Raw genomic sequence first — 20,977 nt, forward strand, 5'->3', positions numbered from 1 at the left:
ATTATTTTGAGTCTGGCAGTGACTTGGTTGCACCAGTGCAGGTCAATAATGATGAGAGAGCTGCTGCTTTGAGTATTGCTGTGTCAGAACTATGCAAAAATATTGCTCAAGAGGATTTCTTTTAATAGTTTTATTTTGGGAGATCTTTATGCTTCCTTTCTGGAAGAGTCTTTTTTTTTTTTTTCCAGGTGAAAATAATAAAATAATTATTTAATTGAAAATAATTCCCAGGGTTTGATTTCCTGAATTGCAGTTCCACACCCAAATAAAATGATGCTTTCTGAGGGGGAGATTTGCTGCAAGGAGTTAAAACTTCCTTCTGCTGGCAGCCAGAAAAGTGGATCAGTGGCCACGAGCCAAACTCCAGCAGCTCCACAGAAATATTCCGAAGGGAAATCAAGAATCAATAATCAATCTCTGCACAAATAATGCTGGCTTGGACTCCAGATGCTCTGCAGTGCCTGCTCATACAGGGCTGCTTGCTTTCATTTATTTTCCAAATGAGGTTTAGGAGTATTACCAAGATTTCGGGGGTTTTGGGGTTTTTTTAGGATGCTTTGGTTTGACTTGGTGGCGTATTCAGGTTATTCTGGATAGATTTGCTATTCTTTTCCTTTCCTTGTTCTTTCTTTCCTTTTTCCTTTCCTTATTCTCTCTCTTGCAGGGATTCTGAGTTTCAGGGATTCTGCCTTGTCACCCCCGACGTGATTTGCTGCAGTTCCAGTGTTTCTGTGGGGCGGGCTGGCGCAGAATTGAGATTGGGATGGCAGCAGCATTTCCTGAGTCAGCACAGCTGAATTAATTTTGCTGGTTTTTTCTGACCTGCTTTTATTTTCTCCATTTGTTTCCAACCATGTTTTCAATTCCCAGCAGAGATAAATGGCTTCAGGAGAACGGGATCCTGTTTATTTCTTGGGCTTTACCAGCAGCAACAGCCTTGGAGCTGCAGCATCCCGTGAGCTCTGGGAAAGAGAATTCCCTCCATTGTCACCGTGATATTTTCTGAAAAATCCATTTAGCAGGATTTTTCACCTGAGAAGCCTCAGAAAAGAAATGTAAACAATAATTATCTGATTGCTTGGGGTGTGGTCTGGGGGTTGTTTACCAACAGGTGCATCTTGGATTGGTTCCATGTGAAATGTTTTTAATTAATTATCAATCACAGCCAGCTGTGTCGGACTCTGGTCAGTCACAGGTTTTTATTATTCATTCTTTTTTAGCCTTCTGATGTCTCCTTTCTCTTTCTTTAGTATGGATGTAATATAATATAATGTAATATAATATAATGTAATATAATATAATGTAATATAATATAATGTGATATAATATAATGTAATATAATGTAATGTGATATAATGTAATATAACATAATGTAATATAACATAATGTAATATAACATAATGTAATATAACATAATATAATATAATATAATATAATATAATATAATATAATATAATATAATATAATATAATATAATATAATATAATATACAGTATGTAATAAAAATATTAACATAATATATACAATATATAGTATATACAATATATAGTGTAATAACACAGTCTATTATAATATATTAATACGTTATAGTAATATTCACATATAATTACATATTAATATAATATATGAATATATAATGATATTTAAAAGTAATTTAATAATGTTTTTATTTATCATTGAAGGGGATGCAGAGAGGGGGTAAAGAGCCCTCCTGCTGCCTTCCCAGGGCTCCAAGGGCAGCCTCAGCTTCCCTGGAAGCTTTTCAGGGTCCCCTCCTGCCTCTGTCCTTTGGTGCTCCTGTGAGAATCCCCGATTTTGGTTTCAGGCTAAAATCCCTCATCACACTCCCCAGAATCAGACAAATCCAGCTTTTTGTTGTCTGTCTGCTCCCATTCTTCTCCAGCAGCTGGGAATTCTGTTGTGAGCCATCCCACCGTGCCCGTGGCTTTTATAAGGGTTTATTTTGTGGGGTCGGTGCCTGCAGGGGAGGTTTCACCTCTCTGCCCCTCCCAGGCTGGGAGTCACAGGGAATTGATCCTGGAATTGATCCTGGAATTGATCCTAGAATTGATCCTGGAATTGATCTGGAATTGATCTGGAATTGATCTGGAATTCATCCTGGAATTCATCCCGGAATTCCAGCAGGGCTTCCACCCCCAGCACTGAGCTCTCCTCATTTCCTCTCCTTGGGCAGTTCTGGGGAGCTCAGGTTGATTTATTTACTGATCAAACGAGGAGATGTGTTTGGTTTATTTTGAATTTCTTTAACTGAGGCTGCATCAGCTTCAGGTGGCAGCGCTGCTCTGAGATATTGCCAGAGTAAATTTCCTGTTTATGGTGAAAATCCTTTTTTGTGCTTGTGAAATCCTCTTTGTTTTATTATTTTTAATGCCTTTAAACCCAACAGGAGGCCAAAGAAGTGGGATAATAATTGTCAATATGCCTGAGCAGAGTTGCTGGTGGCATCCAGAGCAGCATCTCTGTGGCTGCAATTCAGCAGGAGTTGTGTGGGTGGCTCAGAGCACTCATCCCAGCCATTATGCCGCACAAGCTAATGGAACAGATTGGCAGGGGGGCTGCTGCAAGGAAGGGAAATGTGATTTATGGGTGGCAGATAATGCACTGCATGTCTGAGAAACTTCGGGAAATAATGCATGGAGGTGCGCCGATCAAATCGTTGGCGTGGCTCAGAAAACAACATTTTCTTTCTGGCTGCTTGTTTGCTTGAATTGCTGCCTGATTTTTGGTATTTAATGCAGGATGGGTTACATTTGAAACAAAAAAAAAAAAAAACAAAGCAGTTGTGTCACTTGTGACGGTGACAATAGGAGGAAAAGGGCTGAAAATCGGGATTTTCATGGTTGCTCATTCTCCCTTCTGCTTTGGGGCAAACCCCTTGGATCTGCAGGGTGTTGCCTTTGTAGGGTGGATGTGGCTTTTGTTCCCTTTGAGGAAAACCTGTCAGAAAGGAGGAGATGACAAAAATAACCCAAACAGCCCCACAGAGCCGGGTGGATGTGGCTGCGAGGAGCTGGGGGCGCAGAAGGAAGGCTCAGGGAGATCCCAACATTTCTCCAACATCACAGACCCAGCCGGGAACTCCTGGACACAAAAATGGGGATTAATGTGGATTTGAAGCACAAACCCCCTCCCCAAACCCCCCAGCCGCTCTCATTGTGTGCAGGCAGTGAAGATGCTCTGTGATCCCTCACATTCCTTTATTTCCTTCAGATTTTTCCAGCCTTTCTGCTTCCAAAAAAAACTCACAAAAACCCGACCTGTGGAGCGCATTTATGGGCTGCTGTTTTTTTTACATTTGCAGCTTTTCAGCCTGGGCAGATAAATCCCATTTGCAGGCAGTGCCTCTCCCAGCTGTGTGGGGCACAATTAGGATAAAATTGCTTTTTGTTTTGAGGCTCTCTGACATTCCAGGTGTGGGATGCTCTGGTAACAGAGAATAAATGGATGTTTGAGGTTGTGTGTTAGTGGGATTTTTGGCCTGGAGCTTGGGATGAGAAAAATGGGTGTAAAGAGGTAAAATTATGAAAATCTGGGAAGTTGTTCTGGAATATGCAGAGCTTTGGCTGGCTGGGAGCATCCCAGTGTGGGAAGCTGTGGAGAGACAGAATTTGGGGTGGGTGCTGGCTGCTCCCCCACTTTCCTGGCAATGGGGCAGCTCTGGAATCAGGAGTCACCTCTTGTGTCCTACAGGGTGACCCCAAACCTGGAATTATCTCCTGAATTGCTTGTAAACCCCCTCCTCATCCTGGAACTCCGAACCTGAGGCTGAAACAGGGCCACACATCACAGGCTCACCCCTCCCTGCCTCCTTTTCCCCAAGCTGGAGGAGCAGGAGCTCCTGGTGGGACCTCTGGAAATGGAATCAAAATGTGACAAAAATGGTGAATTGAGCAGAGCCTCAGCTGGAATGGGGTTCCAGCCACCTCCTCAGCTCTGAAGGGGTTAATCTGTCTTGGTTTTGTGGTTCGTGGTGCCTTGGCAAAGGGGGAACAGCAGGAGCTGTAATGGGAGATGAGGAGGATGCTGCACATCCATTTGGGATAAAGAATTTGTGATTTAAATGGAAATATTGTGCTGGGGGTGAGGTCAGCCCTTGAGGTGCCACAAAAATCTGATTTTTAGGGGTGTGTGTGCCTTGTGAGCAGTGACAGCTGTGGCAAGGAAGGACCAAGGTTTTCTTGTGTATCTGTGTGGGAATGTCACTTGGGAATCAGGGAGCTCAGGGTTTGGGGTGACACCAGGCCCTCCAAAATGTCACTGTGGGGCTTGGGGTGACAACAGCCCCCTAAAATGTCATTGTGGGGCTTGGGGTGACACCAGCCCCCCCCCCAAAATGTCATTGTGGAACCCTTCCCACAATGTGGGAAATGATTTGTTGGTGCTGGGGGTGAAAATCCCAGCAATCCCTGAATAAAATCCCAGCAATCCCTGAATAAAATCCCAGCAATCCCTGAATAAAATCAGCAATTTGTGAATAAAATCCCAGTTGAGGGTGCCGTGGCTGGGCTGGGCTCCTGGTTTGGGCCTGAGCTGTGCTTTTGGTGGCACATTTGTGTTTCCAGCAGGGAAATGAAACCAGTGGGGTGCTGGGACTGTGCTGGGACAGCTCTGGGTCACCTTGGGCTCAGCAGAACTCAGGACAGCAAATTTCATTTTTTTCCCAGCTCTGGGCTGTTCTTACAGCACAGCTTTCACTGGTTTGTAGGAGTGAACAAAAAAACTTCTGCAAATGTTTACAGGGTTATTGCCCCAATATTTGCATGGCTAGTCCCCCAATATTTACTGGATTATTCTCCCAATATTTACTGGGTTAATCCCTTGATTATTCCCCTGATATTTACACTGTTATTGCCCCAATACTTATTTGGTTTCTCCTTTGATATTTATAAGATTATTCCTCCCTATATTTACAGGATTATTCCCCCAATATTTACATGCCTGTTTCCCCAATATTACATAACTATTCCCACAATATTTACAGGGTTATTGCCTCAGTATTTACAGGGTTATTACCTCAATATTTACATAACTATTCCCCCAATATTTGCAGGATTATTCCCCCAATATTCACAGGATTATTCCCCTGATATTTACACTGTTATTCCCCCAATACTGACATTACCATTTCCTCAATATTTACCTGGCTATTTCCCCAATATTTACAGGGTTATTGCCTCAATATTTACAGGGTTATTCCCCCAATATTTGCAGGATTATTCCCCCAATGTTTACAGGATCGTTCCCCTCATATTTACACAGTTATTCCCCCAACACTTACATTAAAATTTCCTCAATATTGACACGGCTATTTCCCTGATATTCACAGGATTATTCCTCTGATATTTACACGGCTATTTCCCCAGTGTTTACAGGTTAATTTCCCTAATATCTACTGGATTATTCTCCCAATATTTACAGGGTTATAGTCCCAATATTTACAGGGTTTTCCCTTTGATATTTACAGGATTATTTCCCCAAAATTTACATGGCTAATTCCCCCAATATTTACAGGGTTATTCCCCCAGTATTTACAGGTTGATTGCCCCAATATTTACAGGTTTATTCCCCCCAAATTTACATGGCTATTTCCCCAATTTACAGGATTATTCTCCCAATATTTACATGATTATTCCCCCAATATTTACATGGCTATTCCCCCAATATTTATCTGGTTTTCCCCTGATATTTACAGGTTTATTCCCCCAATACTTACAGGGCTATTCCCCCAATATTTACGGGATTATTTCTCAATATTAACATGGCTATTCCCCTGATATTTACAGGTTTATTCCCCAATATTTACATGGTTATTCCCCCTGAATTCCCAGGAGGGGAAGGAAATACCCAGCTCCTGCAGTTCCAGCTGATTGGGTCCCACATCCATGGCTGTGACCCCAGTGTGAGCACTCAGGGAACATCTGCCACCTTTTATTTACCAGCCACAGGAAAAAAATGGCATTGGAGAACCCAAAATGTCCCATCTGTTCACAAAATATCCCTCTGTGCAGTGCCCTGCCCATTTTCCAGTGGGAAATCCTGCATTCCAGGCTGGAAAAGTGCAAGAAATGTTCTTTATCTCATGGAATTTCTCTTTTTTTTTTGTTTTTTTTTTTTTTGTTTTGCAGCAAGGGAAGCCCTATGTCTTTGACAGGGTGTTACCTCCCAACACAACCCAGGAACAAGTTTATAATGCCTGTGCCAAGCAGATTGTCAAAGGTAGGTGTTGTCCTTGCCTATTGTCCCTCCTTGGGGCAGGGAAAAGGATGTTTGTGTGCCCTCCAGCTGTTTAAACTCTGGATAACGAATGTTTGGAGAGTTTAGCATCAGTAACTCCAAGTATTTCTTTTTTTTAAGGGGTTGTCTGGGTGAAAAAAAAAACAACCAATGGAATGAGCTAAAGGAGTTGCAGCAGTTGTTCTGTGTTCTCTCCTTGTTATCCCACACAAATCTGGTTTTTGGGATATAAGGGGCAAAAAGTGTGGTTTTGGTGCAGTTCAGTGCAGGATGAGTGTGGAATTTCTGTAAATCGAGTGTATGTAAAATTAGAGTGGGTATGTGAAATTAGAGTGGATGTAAAACTGAGTGGGGCCATGGAAGGCCTGGTTTGGGAGTGGCTCTGCATGCAGAGAGTTTGGATTTCAAACTGAATGAGAGCACGGGTACCTGGTGGAAAACACCCTGGTTCTTGGAACAAAACCTTCATAAATTGTGGAAATTTCAAGGTTTTCACTTGACAATCCAATTTTTTTGGGGTGCATTTTAATCACAGGCCGTACTGCCCCATAATTCAAAAAATATACTATATATTATATAATAATCTAAAGAATATTTTATGTAATATTTATACAATAATGTCAAAATAATAATCACCCTCACACTTGTTTCTGGTGCTGGGTGATCCATCCTTGCTGATATTGATAAAACTATCAACATCAAACTATCAAAGTGAAGATGCTGAGCTGTAGGGCGTCTTCTTTTTTTGCAGTTTTAAGAAAAAAAAAAATGCAACTTTGTGGTCTCATTTTAAAAAATTTCTTAAATTTATTATGTATTTCCATATATACATATGTATGTAATAAATATATTAAATTAATTAAGTGGAACTTAAAAAAAAACCCACCCCAGCAACAAAGTTGCATTTTTTTGCAACTTTGTGGTCTCATTTTTAAAAATTTCTTAAATTTATTATGTATTTCCATATATACATATGTATGTAATAAATATATTAAATTAATTGAGTGGAACTTAAAAAAAACCCACCCCAGCAACAAAGTTGCATTTTTTTGCAACTTTGTGGTCTCATTTTTAAAAATTTCTTAAATTTATTATGTATTTCCATATATACATATGTATGTAATAAATATATTAAATTAATTAAGTGGAATTTAAAAAAAAACCCACCCCAGCAACAAAGTTGCATTTTTTTTCTTAAAACTGCAAAAAAGAAGACGCCCTACAGCTCAGCATCTTCACTTTGATAGTTTGATGTTGATAGTTTTATCAATATCAGCAAGGATGGATCATCCAGCACCAGAAACAAGTGTGAGGGTGATTATTGTTTTTATATTATTATATAAATATTACATAAAATATTCTTTAGATTATTATATAATATATTGTATATTTTTTGAATTATGGGGCAGTATGCCTGTGATTAAAATGCACCCCAAAAAAATTGGATTGTCAAGTGAAAACCTTGAAATTTCCACAATTTATGAAGGTTTTGTTCCAAGAACCAGGGTGTTTTCCACGAGGTACCTGTGCTCTCATTCAGTTTGAAATTCAAGCTTATCTGCATGCAGAGCAACTCCCTGTTCCTGCACAGGACATCTGAAAAATCCCCACCAGGAGGTTTTTTTATTTTCTGAGGTTTGGATGTGTGACCCCCCTGCATCGCCCAATACTGGGTTATGAGCAGAGCCTTGTGGGGTGTCCCAAAGTCCTGCCCTTGCTTTTTATTCTGCTTTTTTGGCCTCCTGCTCCAAGCCCTGTGCAGGAAATTGTTTGGCTCACCCAGATCAGCCTTGAGGATCCCACCCCGGCTCAGGTGATGGGGGAAGGACCAGAGGGGAAATTATTTGGTGTTGGAGAGCAGAAATGAGCAGAATTCTTCTCAGAGGGGTCTGGTCCCAGCAGCTCTGCCCTCAGATGGGAGAGCCTTGAATAAAAACTGCATTTATGCCCTCGGGGATCATCAGTTGAGGCTGGTGACACAGCCCTGGGGGTTTGGGGAGCTGTTCCAGCCCTCCAGGCTGTGCTGATGGTGGATTTGGATTTGTGGGGGGCTTTGTATCCCCTGTGCGAGTTGGTTGCTCTCACCTGGGAGCTGAGTGACTTTTCTGGTTGCAAATTTGGGCTTCAAAACGCCGAGTTGTAGAACTGGGGGCATGAGGGGTGAAGAAGAGAAACACAGGGACAACAACCTGGCCATGCCCACCCAGGAAAAAAAAAAGGCAGCGGAGAAAAATTTTGGGGAAAAACTGAAAATCCTTGAGGGGAGAGTTGGAATTGAGAAAAACACTTGGACTTATTATTTTTTTTTTTTCTGGAAATGGTTAATAATCCCACCTGATCTTGCTTCAGTGTCTTTTTTAATCTGATTTTTTCCTCCTCTCCCTCTGGAGTTTTGTGCAGGTTTTTGTCTGGGTTTTTTTCTTTAAGTTCAGTGCACAGATGGTCTGTAAATGACTAAAGGTGGAAAATCTTCCACCAAAAATAACCTCAAAGCTGACACTTCTGACTTGTTTTCACTGCAGGTGATGCAGAGGGCTGCTGGGGTTTTTTTGGTTTTTTGGGTTTTTTTGAAGAGGATAAGGTGGGTTTTGCTAATTGGGAAGGTAAAATGCTGATCTCTGCTTCCTCCAGCAAAATGCAAATATTGATGCAAATTGTGAGCAATTTTCTTACATAACAGTTCATTAATCAGGTTATTTCCCCCTGGCCCTGAGCTCAGCTGGTGCCTTGCATTCACCTGGCCGTGGTAACCCTTTTTTCCCCTTTTTTCCCCTTTTTTCCCCTTTTTTCCCCTTTTTTCCCCTTTTTTTCCCCTTTTTTCCCCTTTTTTTCCCCCTTTTTCCCCTTTTTTCCCCTTTTTTCCCCTTTTCCCCCCATTTTGTCCCCCTTTTCCTCCTTTTTCACCCTTCCCCCTCAATTCTTTTTCCTGTATTTTCCCCCCATTTTTCACCCTTTCCTCCCTATTTTTCCCCTATTTCCCCCCCATTATTATTTCCCCCCATTATTATTATTCCCCATTATTATTTTCCCCTTATTTTTATTTCCCCCTATTTTTCGTTTCCCTATTTTTTTCCCCTATTTTTCCCTTATATTTCCCCCTTATTCCCTGCTTTTTCCCCCTTTCCCCTTATTTATTTTTCCCCTTATTTTTCCCTTTTTCCCCTTTACACCCCTTTATTCCCACCTTTCCCCCATCTCTCTTTTCTCACCTTTCTTCTTCCCCTTTTCCCCCACTTTTTTCCATTTTTGTTTTTAATTCAAGCTATTTTTTTTAATTTCACCAAATTTGGCAGAAAGATGAAATATTAGTAACAATCCCATATGGAATACTACAACGGGATTTTTTTAATCTATTCAAACATTATTTATTATCAAAAAATTTAAACTTTGTTTCCTTAAAGCAAGGATAAGCAATGTCTCTGTTTCTGTGATCAGATGAGGATGTTAAATTAATTAAAAATTAATTATTAATTCCAGAAGGGCAGTAATTGTGGCCTCTAACTTTGGCATTCTCTTCAAGTTCAAGATTCATTTTATATTTTTCTGATGTATTTTATTTCACCTTCCTTCCTGTCTGGAGCACCTCCATGGAGGTGCAAATAAGGAGATTATTTGTGTATTTATGGAAACAATATAATTTAATTAATAAAAATAAAATATCTAATACCATTTAATTTCATATATAATATATATTATATAAAATATACTTTAATTTAATATCATGTATAATATATATAGTATAATATAATTTAATATTTTTGTTAAATATATATGTAATGTATTTTATGTATATTATATATCATATAGTATATAGAATGTAATATATATTATATAATTATATATATTGTATATTACATAATTATATCATATTATTGTATATTTTATTTAATTTATCATATGTAATATATACTATATAATATATATACACTATATACTATATATGCCAAATATGATATGATATAGTACGATATATAAATAATAATAATGTAGTGTAATATAATATATAATATATAATATATAATATATAATATATAATATATAATATATAATATATAATATATAATATATAATATATAATATATAATATGAAATATGTAATAAATAATATATAATATATAATGTAATATATATTATGTAATATATACTATGCAATATGTACTATGCAATATATGATATAATATAATATAATATAATATAATATAATATAATATAATATAATATAATATAATATAATATAATATAATATAATATAATATAATATAATATAATATAATATAATTTTTTGTTTTTCCTTGGAAACCTCTATTAATTGAGATCCAGAGCATGGGAAACACCACAAAATACAATTTACAGCCCTCTGAGATTGCAGAAATTGGGCATTAACCCCTGCAAAATCGATATTTTTCTCTCTGAACCCAATATCAAATTATTCATTCTGCCCTGAGAGAAGCTGATTTTCAGATTCCTGTCTCCTTGCTTTGCAGAGGGTTTGGAAATTAATGAGGCCGTGAACTGGGGTACAGAAGTGGAAAATAGAATATGGAGTTTATAATAAGGAATATCTTATTTGAATTCGTTGAATTTTCTCCAGGGTTTAAATGCAGTCCAGCTTTGGTTTTAAATGCTGGTTTTAAATCCAGCTTTTTGTTCCCCATATTCCACAGGTATATTGGCTGATATTTGATGTCCTGAGATATTGTCCTTCCAGTAAGGGAGACATATTCCAATAATCCTGTAATTCTCGGATTTAAATTTTATTATGATTTTTTAGCCTAAAATTAGCTCAATATTTCATATTTTCCCCATTTTTATTGCACAAACTGCCTCCCATTTCAGCTTCAGCACTGTAAACACTTGGAAAAATGCAGATTATTCAGCTTGAGGGTGTCATTGAAGAGTTTTAATTGTTTTCCTTCTTCTTGCAGATGTTCTGGAGGGCTACAATGGCACCATCTTTGCCTATGGACAGACCTCATCAGGAAAAACACACACCATGGAGGTACTGGGGAAAATGAAATCTAAATTAAATCTGTTGGGTGGGAAGGAGCTAAATAAATCCCAAATTTGTATAAATAAATCAGAAATTTATCTAAACCACAAATTTATCTAAATAAATCACAAATTTATCTAAGTAAACCACAATATATAATTATATTTCATAACAAAATATAATAATAAAATATAATACTACTGCTGCTAATACTGAATTGTTATTTTAAATAAAAATTCCTCAGAAGTTTCTGCTGATTTTAAACAGTGGCACCTGTGGCTGAGTGTCCCTCACACTTCAGATTTTACCCCTGGATTTCCTTAAATATAGTCTAAAATATACAGTTTTTAAAATACATACATACATATACATGTTAAAAATATATATCATAAAAATAACAATAATTTTATATAGAATATGTAAAATTAATATATATTATACATTATATAATATATTAAATATTATATAACTTATATAATTATATATAATGAAATATTATAATAATTAATAGCAATAGTAATAATACCAATAGTAATAACGACAACAATAATAATAGTAATAATACTAATATTAGTGATAATACTAATAATACTAATAATACTAATAATAATTCTCCAAAGAAATTTCTACTGAATTTAAACAGTGGCAGCTGTGGCTGTGTGTCCCTCACAATTCAGGATTTACACCTGGATTTCCTTAAATACAGTCTAAAATATTGATTTTTAAATATATACATACATACATATATCTAAAATAAAAATAACAATAATAATACATAATATATGAAATATACAATAATAATAATAATTAAAATCCACTGAAATTTCTACTGATGTAAACAGTGGCAGCTGTGCCTGAGTGTTCCTTACACTTCAGCTTTTACACCTGAATTTCCTTAAAAATAGTCCAAAATATAGATTTTTACATATACACATACATATATATATAAATAGAAAATAAAATAAATTTTAAAATATAATACAATTATTATTTTTAATAAAAACCCACAGAAATTTCTGCTGATTTTAATAATGGCAGCTGTGCCTGTGTGTCCCTTACACTTCAGGTTTTACACCTGGATTTCCTTAAATTAAGGCCAAAATATAGATTTTTATATACATACATACATACATACATATGTATATACACATACACATATATACATATATATGTACATATGTATTTATATATATATATATGTACATATGTATTTATATATATATATATGTACATATGTATTTATATATATATCTACATGTGTATTTATATATATATATATCTACATATGTATTTTTATATATATATATGTATATATAGATGTATATACACATATATATATAACCCAGAAAAATTATTTTAAATAGTCTAACATTAAAATATTATTTAAATATTTTAAATATAAAAATCAACAGAAATTTCTACTGATTTTAAACAGTGCTAGCTGTGGCTTAGGGCCCCTCACACTTCAGGATTTTCGCCTGGGTTTCCTTAAATACAGTCTAAAATACAGAAAAATTATTTTAAATAGTCTAACTTTAAAATATTAATTAAATATTTTAAATATAAAAATCAACAGAAATTTCTACTGATTTTAAACAGTGCTAGCTGTGGCTTAGGGCCCCTCACACTTCAGGATTTACGCCTGGGTTTCCTTAAATACAGTCTAAAATACAGAAAAATTATTTTAAATAGTCTAACATTAAAATATTAATTAAATATTTTAAATATAAAAATCAACAGAAATTTCTACTGATTTTAAACAGTGCTAGCTGTGGCTTCCTTAAATACAGTCTAAAATACAGAAAAATTATTTTAAATAGTCTAACGTTAAAATATTAATTAAATATTTTAAATATAAAAATCAACAGAAATTTCTGCTGATTTTAAACAGTGCTAGCTGTGGCTTAGGGCCCCTCACACTTCAGGATTTACGCCTGGATTTCCTTAAATTAAGGCCAAAATACAGAAAAATTATTTTAAATAGTCTAACATTAAAATATTATTTAAATATTTTAAATATAAAAATCAACAGAAGTTTCTACTGATTTTAAACAGTGCTAGCTGTGGCTTAGGGCCCCTCACACTTCAGGATTTTCGCCTGGGTTTCCTTAAATACAGTCTAAAATACAGAAAAATTATTTTAAATAGTCTAACATTAAAATATTATTTAAATATTTTAAATATAAAAATCAACAGAAATTTCTACTGATTTTAAACAGTGCTAGCTGTGGCTTCCTTAAATACAGTCTAAAATACAGAAAAATTATTTTAAATAGTCTAACGTTAAAATATTAATTAAATATTTTAAATATAAAAATCAACAGAAATTTCTACTGATTTTAAACAGTGCTAGCTGTGGCTTAGGGCCCCTCACACTTCAGGATTTACGCCTGGGTTTCCTTAAATACAGTCTAAAATACAGAAAAATTATTTTAAATAGTCTAACATTAAAATATTATTTAAATATTTTAAATATAAAAATCAACAGAAATTTCTACTGATTTTAAACAGTGCTAGCTGTGGCTTAGGGCCCCTCACACTTCAGGATTTTCGCCTGGATTTCCTTAAATACAGTCTAAAATAGAGATGAATATATCTATAAAATCAGTAAGGCCCTCCCGTATGCCCCCTCTGTGCCATCCCACAATACCACAAGGCAGCAGTGGGATTCCGGTGTCACTTGTGGGGTTGTGTCCCCAGGGGAAGCTCCACGACCCTCAGCTGATGGGAATCATCCCCAGGATCGCCCACGACATCTTCGACCACATCTACTCCATGGATGAGAACCTGGAGTTCCACATCAAGGTACGTTCCTGTGGAATTTCTGGGTGCAGTTTAGATGGAATGATAAATTCCTGATTTATGGCCTGGCTGGGACAAGCCCATGGGAAATCTGCCTTGGGACCTTCTATTTTGTTTTGTTTTTATTTTTTCCTCCTCCATCTCTTTTACAACACGAATTTCAAGATTTATTACTGATGTTGCTTCTGGATTTTTTTTTTTTTTTTTTCTGGAGGGTGTGTCCAGCCCAGATTTGCTGGAACCAAAAACTGATTTAGTGCAGCTTCTCCAGAGCCTGAGCCCTGCTGGTTCTGACCATAAACAGCAGGGACATTTGGGAAAATCCTGACGTGCTGTTGTCCCCAGGGTGTGGGATGGAAGGTGGGGAGATGGGCAGGCCATGGAATTTTTGAATTCCTTCTGATGCTGGTGCAGGGGTTTTTTTGTGTCCTTTCCTTGATCCCAGCCACGTGAGCTCCCAAATTCTTGGGAGAAGAATTGAATTTCCCCTGCCCGTGTGGGGTCCTGGGGAGCTCTGGGGTCAGGCTGAGCTTCTGTCCCAGCAGACACCAGTAAAATGGGATTTTCAGTGAAATAATTGCCATGGATTGCAGGGAAAAGGAGTTTTCTGTGTCAAAACCAAGGCAGACCTAAAAGCTGCAGTAGCTGAGCCCAGCTGGGTGTGAAGCCACTGTCCCTTCTCCTGCTGCTCACTGAGAGTGGAGCTTTTTGTACCTAAAAGTTAGATTTACTAACTTTGAATTAACTAAAAGTTCATTTACTTTTTAGTGCTGTTTGCACTAAATCCCTTCAAGTGTCCCTGAGGGAACATTTGTAAAGCTAATCAGTGTGAGGACACAGTTATTGGCAAAAGTTAATCAATGTGAAGGCACAATTATTTGTAAAAGTTAATCAGTGTCAGGACACAATTATTTGTAAAAGTTCATCAGTCTGAGGACACAATTATTTGTAAAAGTTCGTCAGTGTGAGAACACAATTATTTGTAAAAGTTCATCAGTGTAATGACAGAATTATTTGTGAAAGTTCATCAGTCTGAGGACACAATTATTTGTAAAAGTTCATCAGTGTCAGGACACAATTATTTGTAAAAGTCAGTGTGAGAACACAATTATTTGTAAAAGTTAGTCAGTGTGAGAACACAATTATTTGTAACAGTTAATCAATATGAGGACACAATTATTTGTAAAAGTTCATCAGTGTAATGACAGAATTATTTGTGAAAGTTCATCAGTCTGAGGACACAATTATTTGTAACAGTTAATCAATATGAGGACACAATTATTTGTAAAAGTTAATCAGTGTGAGGACAGAAATGTCTGTCTATAAATAATAGTAATAATAATAATAATAATAATAATAATAATAATAATAATAATAATTGTTATTATTATTATTATTATTATTATTATTATTATTATTATTATTATTATTATTATTATTATTATTATTATTATTATTATTATTATTATTATCGTCTTGGACCTCTGAACCAGTATCTGGAAGGGCTTGGTTGGGTATTGGGAACGAAAAAATATTCCAGATTGGAATTGAAAATATTCCAAATAAACCATGAAATACTTGCAGAGACCTTGGATTGTAAAATATGGAGAGACCTCTCTGAATTTCCATCTGATCCCTCCTCTCCTCTGGAAATCTTTCCTGCCTGCTGCAATTCCACAGAGACCCCAAGCTGGAGGGGATCCCTGGCCTGTCCCATTGGAAATCCCACAATTTTCCCAAAGATTTCCCAGCAGAGCTGATGAATCTCTCCCAAAAAAGCTGCCTGAGCTGTCAGGGAGAGAAATGTTCTGTCAGCCTGGGTTTAACCAAACTGTCCCACTCTCCTGATAATTGAACCAATAATCATTGAATAACTGAAGCCCTGAAAATTAATGGCATTTTTCCCTCCCCCTCTCTAATGGGGATCCATTCAGAATTTGGTCTCTCTCTGTAGGAATGGGGGTTCTCAATGTGAAATATTAAGTCTGGCCTAACTGGGAATCAGCTGGTCCTGAGGAGGGCTTCAAATGGGGAAGTAAAGGCAAAAATTCCAAATATATTCGTATTAAATCACAGTTTCACGAGGAAAGTTCAACTCATCTGTGTAAGAAGCCCAGATATTATTTTTCAGATGACAGAAAATGACATTTTGTGAAATGCCAGGGGTTTATTGATACCTAGAATGCAGCCATGCGGTGTTTGGTGTTCCAGCCAAATAATCTGGACAAACCTTAATTAGAGAAGTGTTAGGCCCTACTCCCCTCACACATTTCTGTTTCCTTCTGTGAATCAAATCCCCTTTTATTAAAAAACTCATTCATTCAATCATTCTCCTCTCCTTTTTTTTTTTTCCTTTTTTGAGGACAATTGTCTCTCTGTTACAGCAAAGCTCATTTTCATCTTCTCCTTTGGATTTGATTCAAGGCAGAAGAACCACATGTGCTTCATTTAAAAGTTTAATTTAATATATTATAGTGCTGAGGCTTATGGAATGGTGAAGGTGCTCTCTGTTTTCCGGAGGGTGAAAATCAATGTAAAATTTTTTAAACCCTCAAACCTGCAGATGCACAGATATGGCAGGAGCTGGGTTGGTTTGATATTTTTTTTGTCAATTTTGCCTATGTTACAAAAAAAAAAAAGAAAAAAGAAGAGAAGGTTTGCCTGCAGGTTTTTTTTTTTGTGTACTTTTCCATTGATAAATGGAGGAAGATCAATGGCTTGTAAATCATTCAAGGTACAAATGTGTTCCCATCAAAGATGGAACTCCAGCTGTGTGGGAGGTGGGGTTTTAATTTTAGTTTGGTGCCTTGACAGGGATGGAAACACAGAGGCAGCAAGGCATTAAATCAGCAACGTTTAAATCTGTGGTGTTTGTGATTATTTAATTAGGTTTCCTACTTTGAGATATATTTGGACAAAATCAGGGACCTGCTTGATGGTAAGTTCTGAGTTTTATTTGAAAAATAAAACTTGGCTTCATCCGTGCAGCAAAGCCTGGGGGGGAGCAGTGACTTTATTTGCAGGTTGTGTGGTGATAAAAGTGAGGTTTGTTCATCAGTGTGGGGACAGAAAGGGCTGTAAATGTGGAAATATGTGGAAATATAGAAATGTTTCTAAAGGTAAAAATGGCTGTATAGGTAGAAATGGCTGTAAACAGAAATATGTGTAAAGGTAGAAATATGTGTAAGTATAGAAATGGCTGTATAGGTAGAAATGGCTGTAAACATAGAAATATGTGGAAAGTGAGAAACGTGTAAAGGTAGAAATTTCTGTGAAGGTAGAAATGTCTGTGAATGCTCTGAATTCCAGGTTTTTCCCCTGTCTCCTCTGCTTTGCCAAAGCCCAGCTCAGTCTGGGTTTATTTAATTCACAAAATAAAGAAAATCAATCAATAAAAAATAAATTTAAAAAAATAAATAAAAGCTTTTGTGCCCCAAAGTTAAATTTAAATGAGCAGGTACAAAACTGACAGAGCAGGAAACGATTCCTGTGTGTCGGAAATATTGGAGATTCGTAAGGAGTGGGGAATTTCTGTGGGTTTTTTTTGAATGCAGATCTCAAATACAAATTCCCATCCCCAAAATGTGTCTGTCAAGCCTGGAGCTGGCACTTTATTTATTCATTTATTTATTTATTGCCTCTGGAATATTCCTGATGATCTCCACGTCTCTCTCCAGTGTCCAAGACGAACCTTGCTGTACATGAAGATAAAAACAGAGTCCCCTATGTTAAGGTAAAAGAATAATTTAACCCCCAGCTTTTCATTCTTTCCCACAAATGCATTTATTTGCACATTTCCATTTGCACCCAGTGTTATTTGCTGAAATAATTCAACTCCTGTTTGAAGCCTTGAATGTTCAAGTTGTGTTGGTTCCTGGCTTTAAACAAGTTTCCTGAAATATTAATGGGCTTGAATCATGTTTGTTTCATTCTCCTGACTTTGAACATTGCCATTTTGTTAGGATGCTGTTAAATTTTAAGTATTCAGATTCCCCTTTCATGTCAGATATGAAAGAGAACAACTTGAGGAATTTTGTTCTTTAATATTTTGCTGCATGGGCGCTGTAATCTCTCAATATTTCAGAACAGATTGGTTGGGTTAGGAATTTGTTTGATGACTTTCTGCGCCCTCACTCGAATGCAATATGCTTGATGTGAACATATGTGAGCGTAAATAATATATATAAAATATTTTTCTGTTTATTCTCAGCTTGAGGAGCAAAAAGGAATTGATCAAATAATTGATTCAGTAATATTGCATGGAGAGAGAAGGACTTTGTTGTATTGTAGTTTGAGGGAGAAAGATTAACTTGGGGTTGATTAAATTAAATTAACTTGGGTATGAAATCTAACCCAAATTAGGAATATGTGTTGTTATTGAAAACTTTCATGGAATAACGTGGAACAACATGTTTTCTGTGGAAAAATTTCATGCCGTGTGTCTGGATTTCACTGAGACCTTAACCCTGTGGGAGGAAATTGGCTCCCAATTTCCCTGGAAGTCACCCCAGGCGGGGTTGGGTCTGTGGGATCCTGGGGGGCTGCCGATGCTTCTCCTAATTACCGTGCTCATTAGTGCTAAACGAACACTGCTGACTGCCCCTGCTGTCCCCAGGGCTGTACAGAGAGGTTTGTGTCCAGCCCTGAGGAAGTTCTGGATGTCATCGACGAGGGCAAGGCCAACAGGCACGTGGCTGTGACAAGTGAGTGTCCCCAGGCCCTGCAGGCCCTGCCCGGGGGCTCCGGGGCCTTCAGGGGGTTCCGGGGTCCCCCCTGAGGCTCTGAGCTCACCACTGAACCTTGGTTCTTGTTTCTGTCCAGGTTGGGATTGGAGGTGTTTGAGATGGTGTTTTGTGGTTAGACTCATATGCTTATCTTTAATGTGTTTTATTTCCAAATAAAATTAAATTTCTGTTTCAAATTTATTTTATTTATATGATTTATATATTTACATTTTAGGTATATAAAATACATTCACGTGTTTATATAATAGATATTCTATATTTATTTATTTATACTAATAGATATACTGTAGATATATAGATATACTATAGATATACTATATATATAGATATACTATAGATATATAGACATACTATAGATATAATATAGATATATTAATAGATATACTATTGCACTTATATATATTGCAGTTTCCCAAGCTGTGAGTTCTACAGCTGAGAGCTGCTGAGTTCTACAGCAAATAAAATTAAATCTTAATTTAAAATATATTTTAACTTATATATAATATATTTTTATATTTTATATACAAAGTATATTTTTATATCTTTATATATAAAATATATTCATATATTTCAATAATAGATATTTTATGGTTATATATTTATATTAAAATATATACCATATATATTTTTATATTGCAATTTCCCATGCTGTGAGTTTTACAGTATTTTACTAAGTAAAATACTGTATAATAATAAAGCATATAAATAAATAAATAAAAATATTGTATATTATTAAACTGTATAAATAAACTGTATAAATAAAATAAATTCAAGCTGTGAATTCTACAGTATTTTACTAATAAGTAAAATACTGTGTAATATTTTACTATAAGTAAAATACTGTATAATAAGCATATAAATAAATAAAACAAATATAGTATATTGTCAAACTATATAAATACATTTTTAAAATCTGTATAATTACTTGCCAGTAAATTATAAAAATTATTTTTTATCCGTCTGTACAAGGTTTTCTAAGGAAAAATTATCAAATTAAGAAATGACACTTAAATTATTTTTATTTTTATCTTAATAGCTAATTACTTGTGCCTGGCATTGTGGATTTTTTGTCTAATTAGTTTTGCATATATGACTATGTTCTGAAACCCTAAACTCTTAAGTTTTCTACTGTGTGGTATTACACACTTCTATTCAAACTCCACACCTATAATTTTAGTGTTATTCATCAATTTTGGAAGCTTTCTCTATGGCTTTAGGTCAAAAATAGTGATTTTTTGAGGGTCTGTTCTTAAAAACACAGAAAGGCTGAAAATGGCACCCCAGGTTCTAACACCTCCTGCCCACCAAGGCCTGGGAGTGACTTTATGGATGATTTAATTGCTGAAATATATATAAATTATAGCACAGAAATTATGGCACTCTCAGTTAATTGAGTTAATTGTGCCTTTGTGCAGGGGCTCCGTGACTTTCAGCTCTGCACTGGGAATTCCAGGCCTGGCATTGACTGGAATTGCTCCATAAACCATCCCAGCAGGGCCTGGTGCTGGGACTGGGGATAGTTTGGAATTAGAAAGGGCAAAAATGCCGGAGTTACATTTTCCTCTGGGCTGTAACTCCCTGCCCGGGCAGCAGCCAGAGTGTGCAGGGCACTTTTCAAACCCTGCCTGTTTTATCCCAGCAAAGCAGGGCCTTGGGTTGGGTTCCAGGGGTGGCAAAACACACAAACCAGAGCACACAGCCTCGAGCTGTGCCAAGGGAAATACGGCTTGGAGAGCAGGAAAAAGTGATAAAGTTCTGGACTGGATAAAGGTCTAAAGTTCTGCCAAGGGAGGTGGTGGAGTGCCCATCCCTGGGTGTGTTTAACAAAGCCTGCATGTGGCACTGGGTGCCAGGGTTGAGCTGAGCTGTTGGGGCTGGGTTGGACTCGATGGTCTTGTAGATCTCTCCCAACGTGATGATTCTCTGAATCCTGTGAGTTACGCCAGGACCTGCCCATCTCCCCTGGGATTTGGGAATTCGGGTGGGATGGAATCCCCTGCCAGGTCTGAAAGGCATTTTTAGCAGAAGCTGTGCCCTGTGATTTCAGACATGAACGAGCACAGCTCGAGGAGCCACAGCATCTTCCTCATCAACATCAAACAGGAGAACGTGGAAACGGAGAAGAAGCTCAGTGGGAAACTGTACCTGGTGGACTTGGCTGGCAGTGAGAAGGTAAATTCTCCTT

At 36.6% G+C, this 20,977-nt stretch overlaps 1 protein-coding gene across 1 annotated transcript in view; it reads left to right on the forward strand.

The window, feature by feature from the left end:
• Positions 1-20,977, forward strand: part of KIF5C (kinesin family member 5C) — a 73,799-nt gene that overhangs the window by 15,520 nt on the left and 37,302 nt on the right. Inside the window, exons 2-8 of the mRNA XM_059475656.1 lie at positions 6,147-6,237; positions 11,181-11,254; positions 13,946-14,050; positions 16,937-16,985; positions 17,725-17,780; positions 18,663-18,750; positions 20,840-20,964. Of these exons, the coding sequence (XP_059331639.1) occupies positions 6,147-6,237; positions 11,181-11,254; positions 13,946-14,050; positions 16,937-16,985; positions 17,725-17,780; positions 18,663-18,750; positions 20,840-20,964 (588 nt within the window). The remainder of the gene's footprint in view (positions 1-6,146; positions 6,238-11,180; positions 11,255-13,945; positions 14,051-16,936; positions 16,986-17,724; positions 17,781-18,662; positions 18,751-20,839; positions 20,965-20,977) is intronic.

This window comes from Ammospiza nelsoni, chromosome 7 (genome assembly GCF_027579445.1).
Source record: "Ammospiza nelsoni isolate bAmmNel1 chromosome 7, bAmmNel1.pri, whole genome shotgun sequence".
In the NCBI taxonomy this organism is placed as follows: domain Eukaryota; kingdom Metazoa; phylum Chordata; class Aves; order Passeriformes; family Passerellidae; genus Ammospiza; species Ammospiza nelsoni.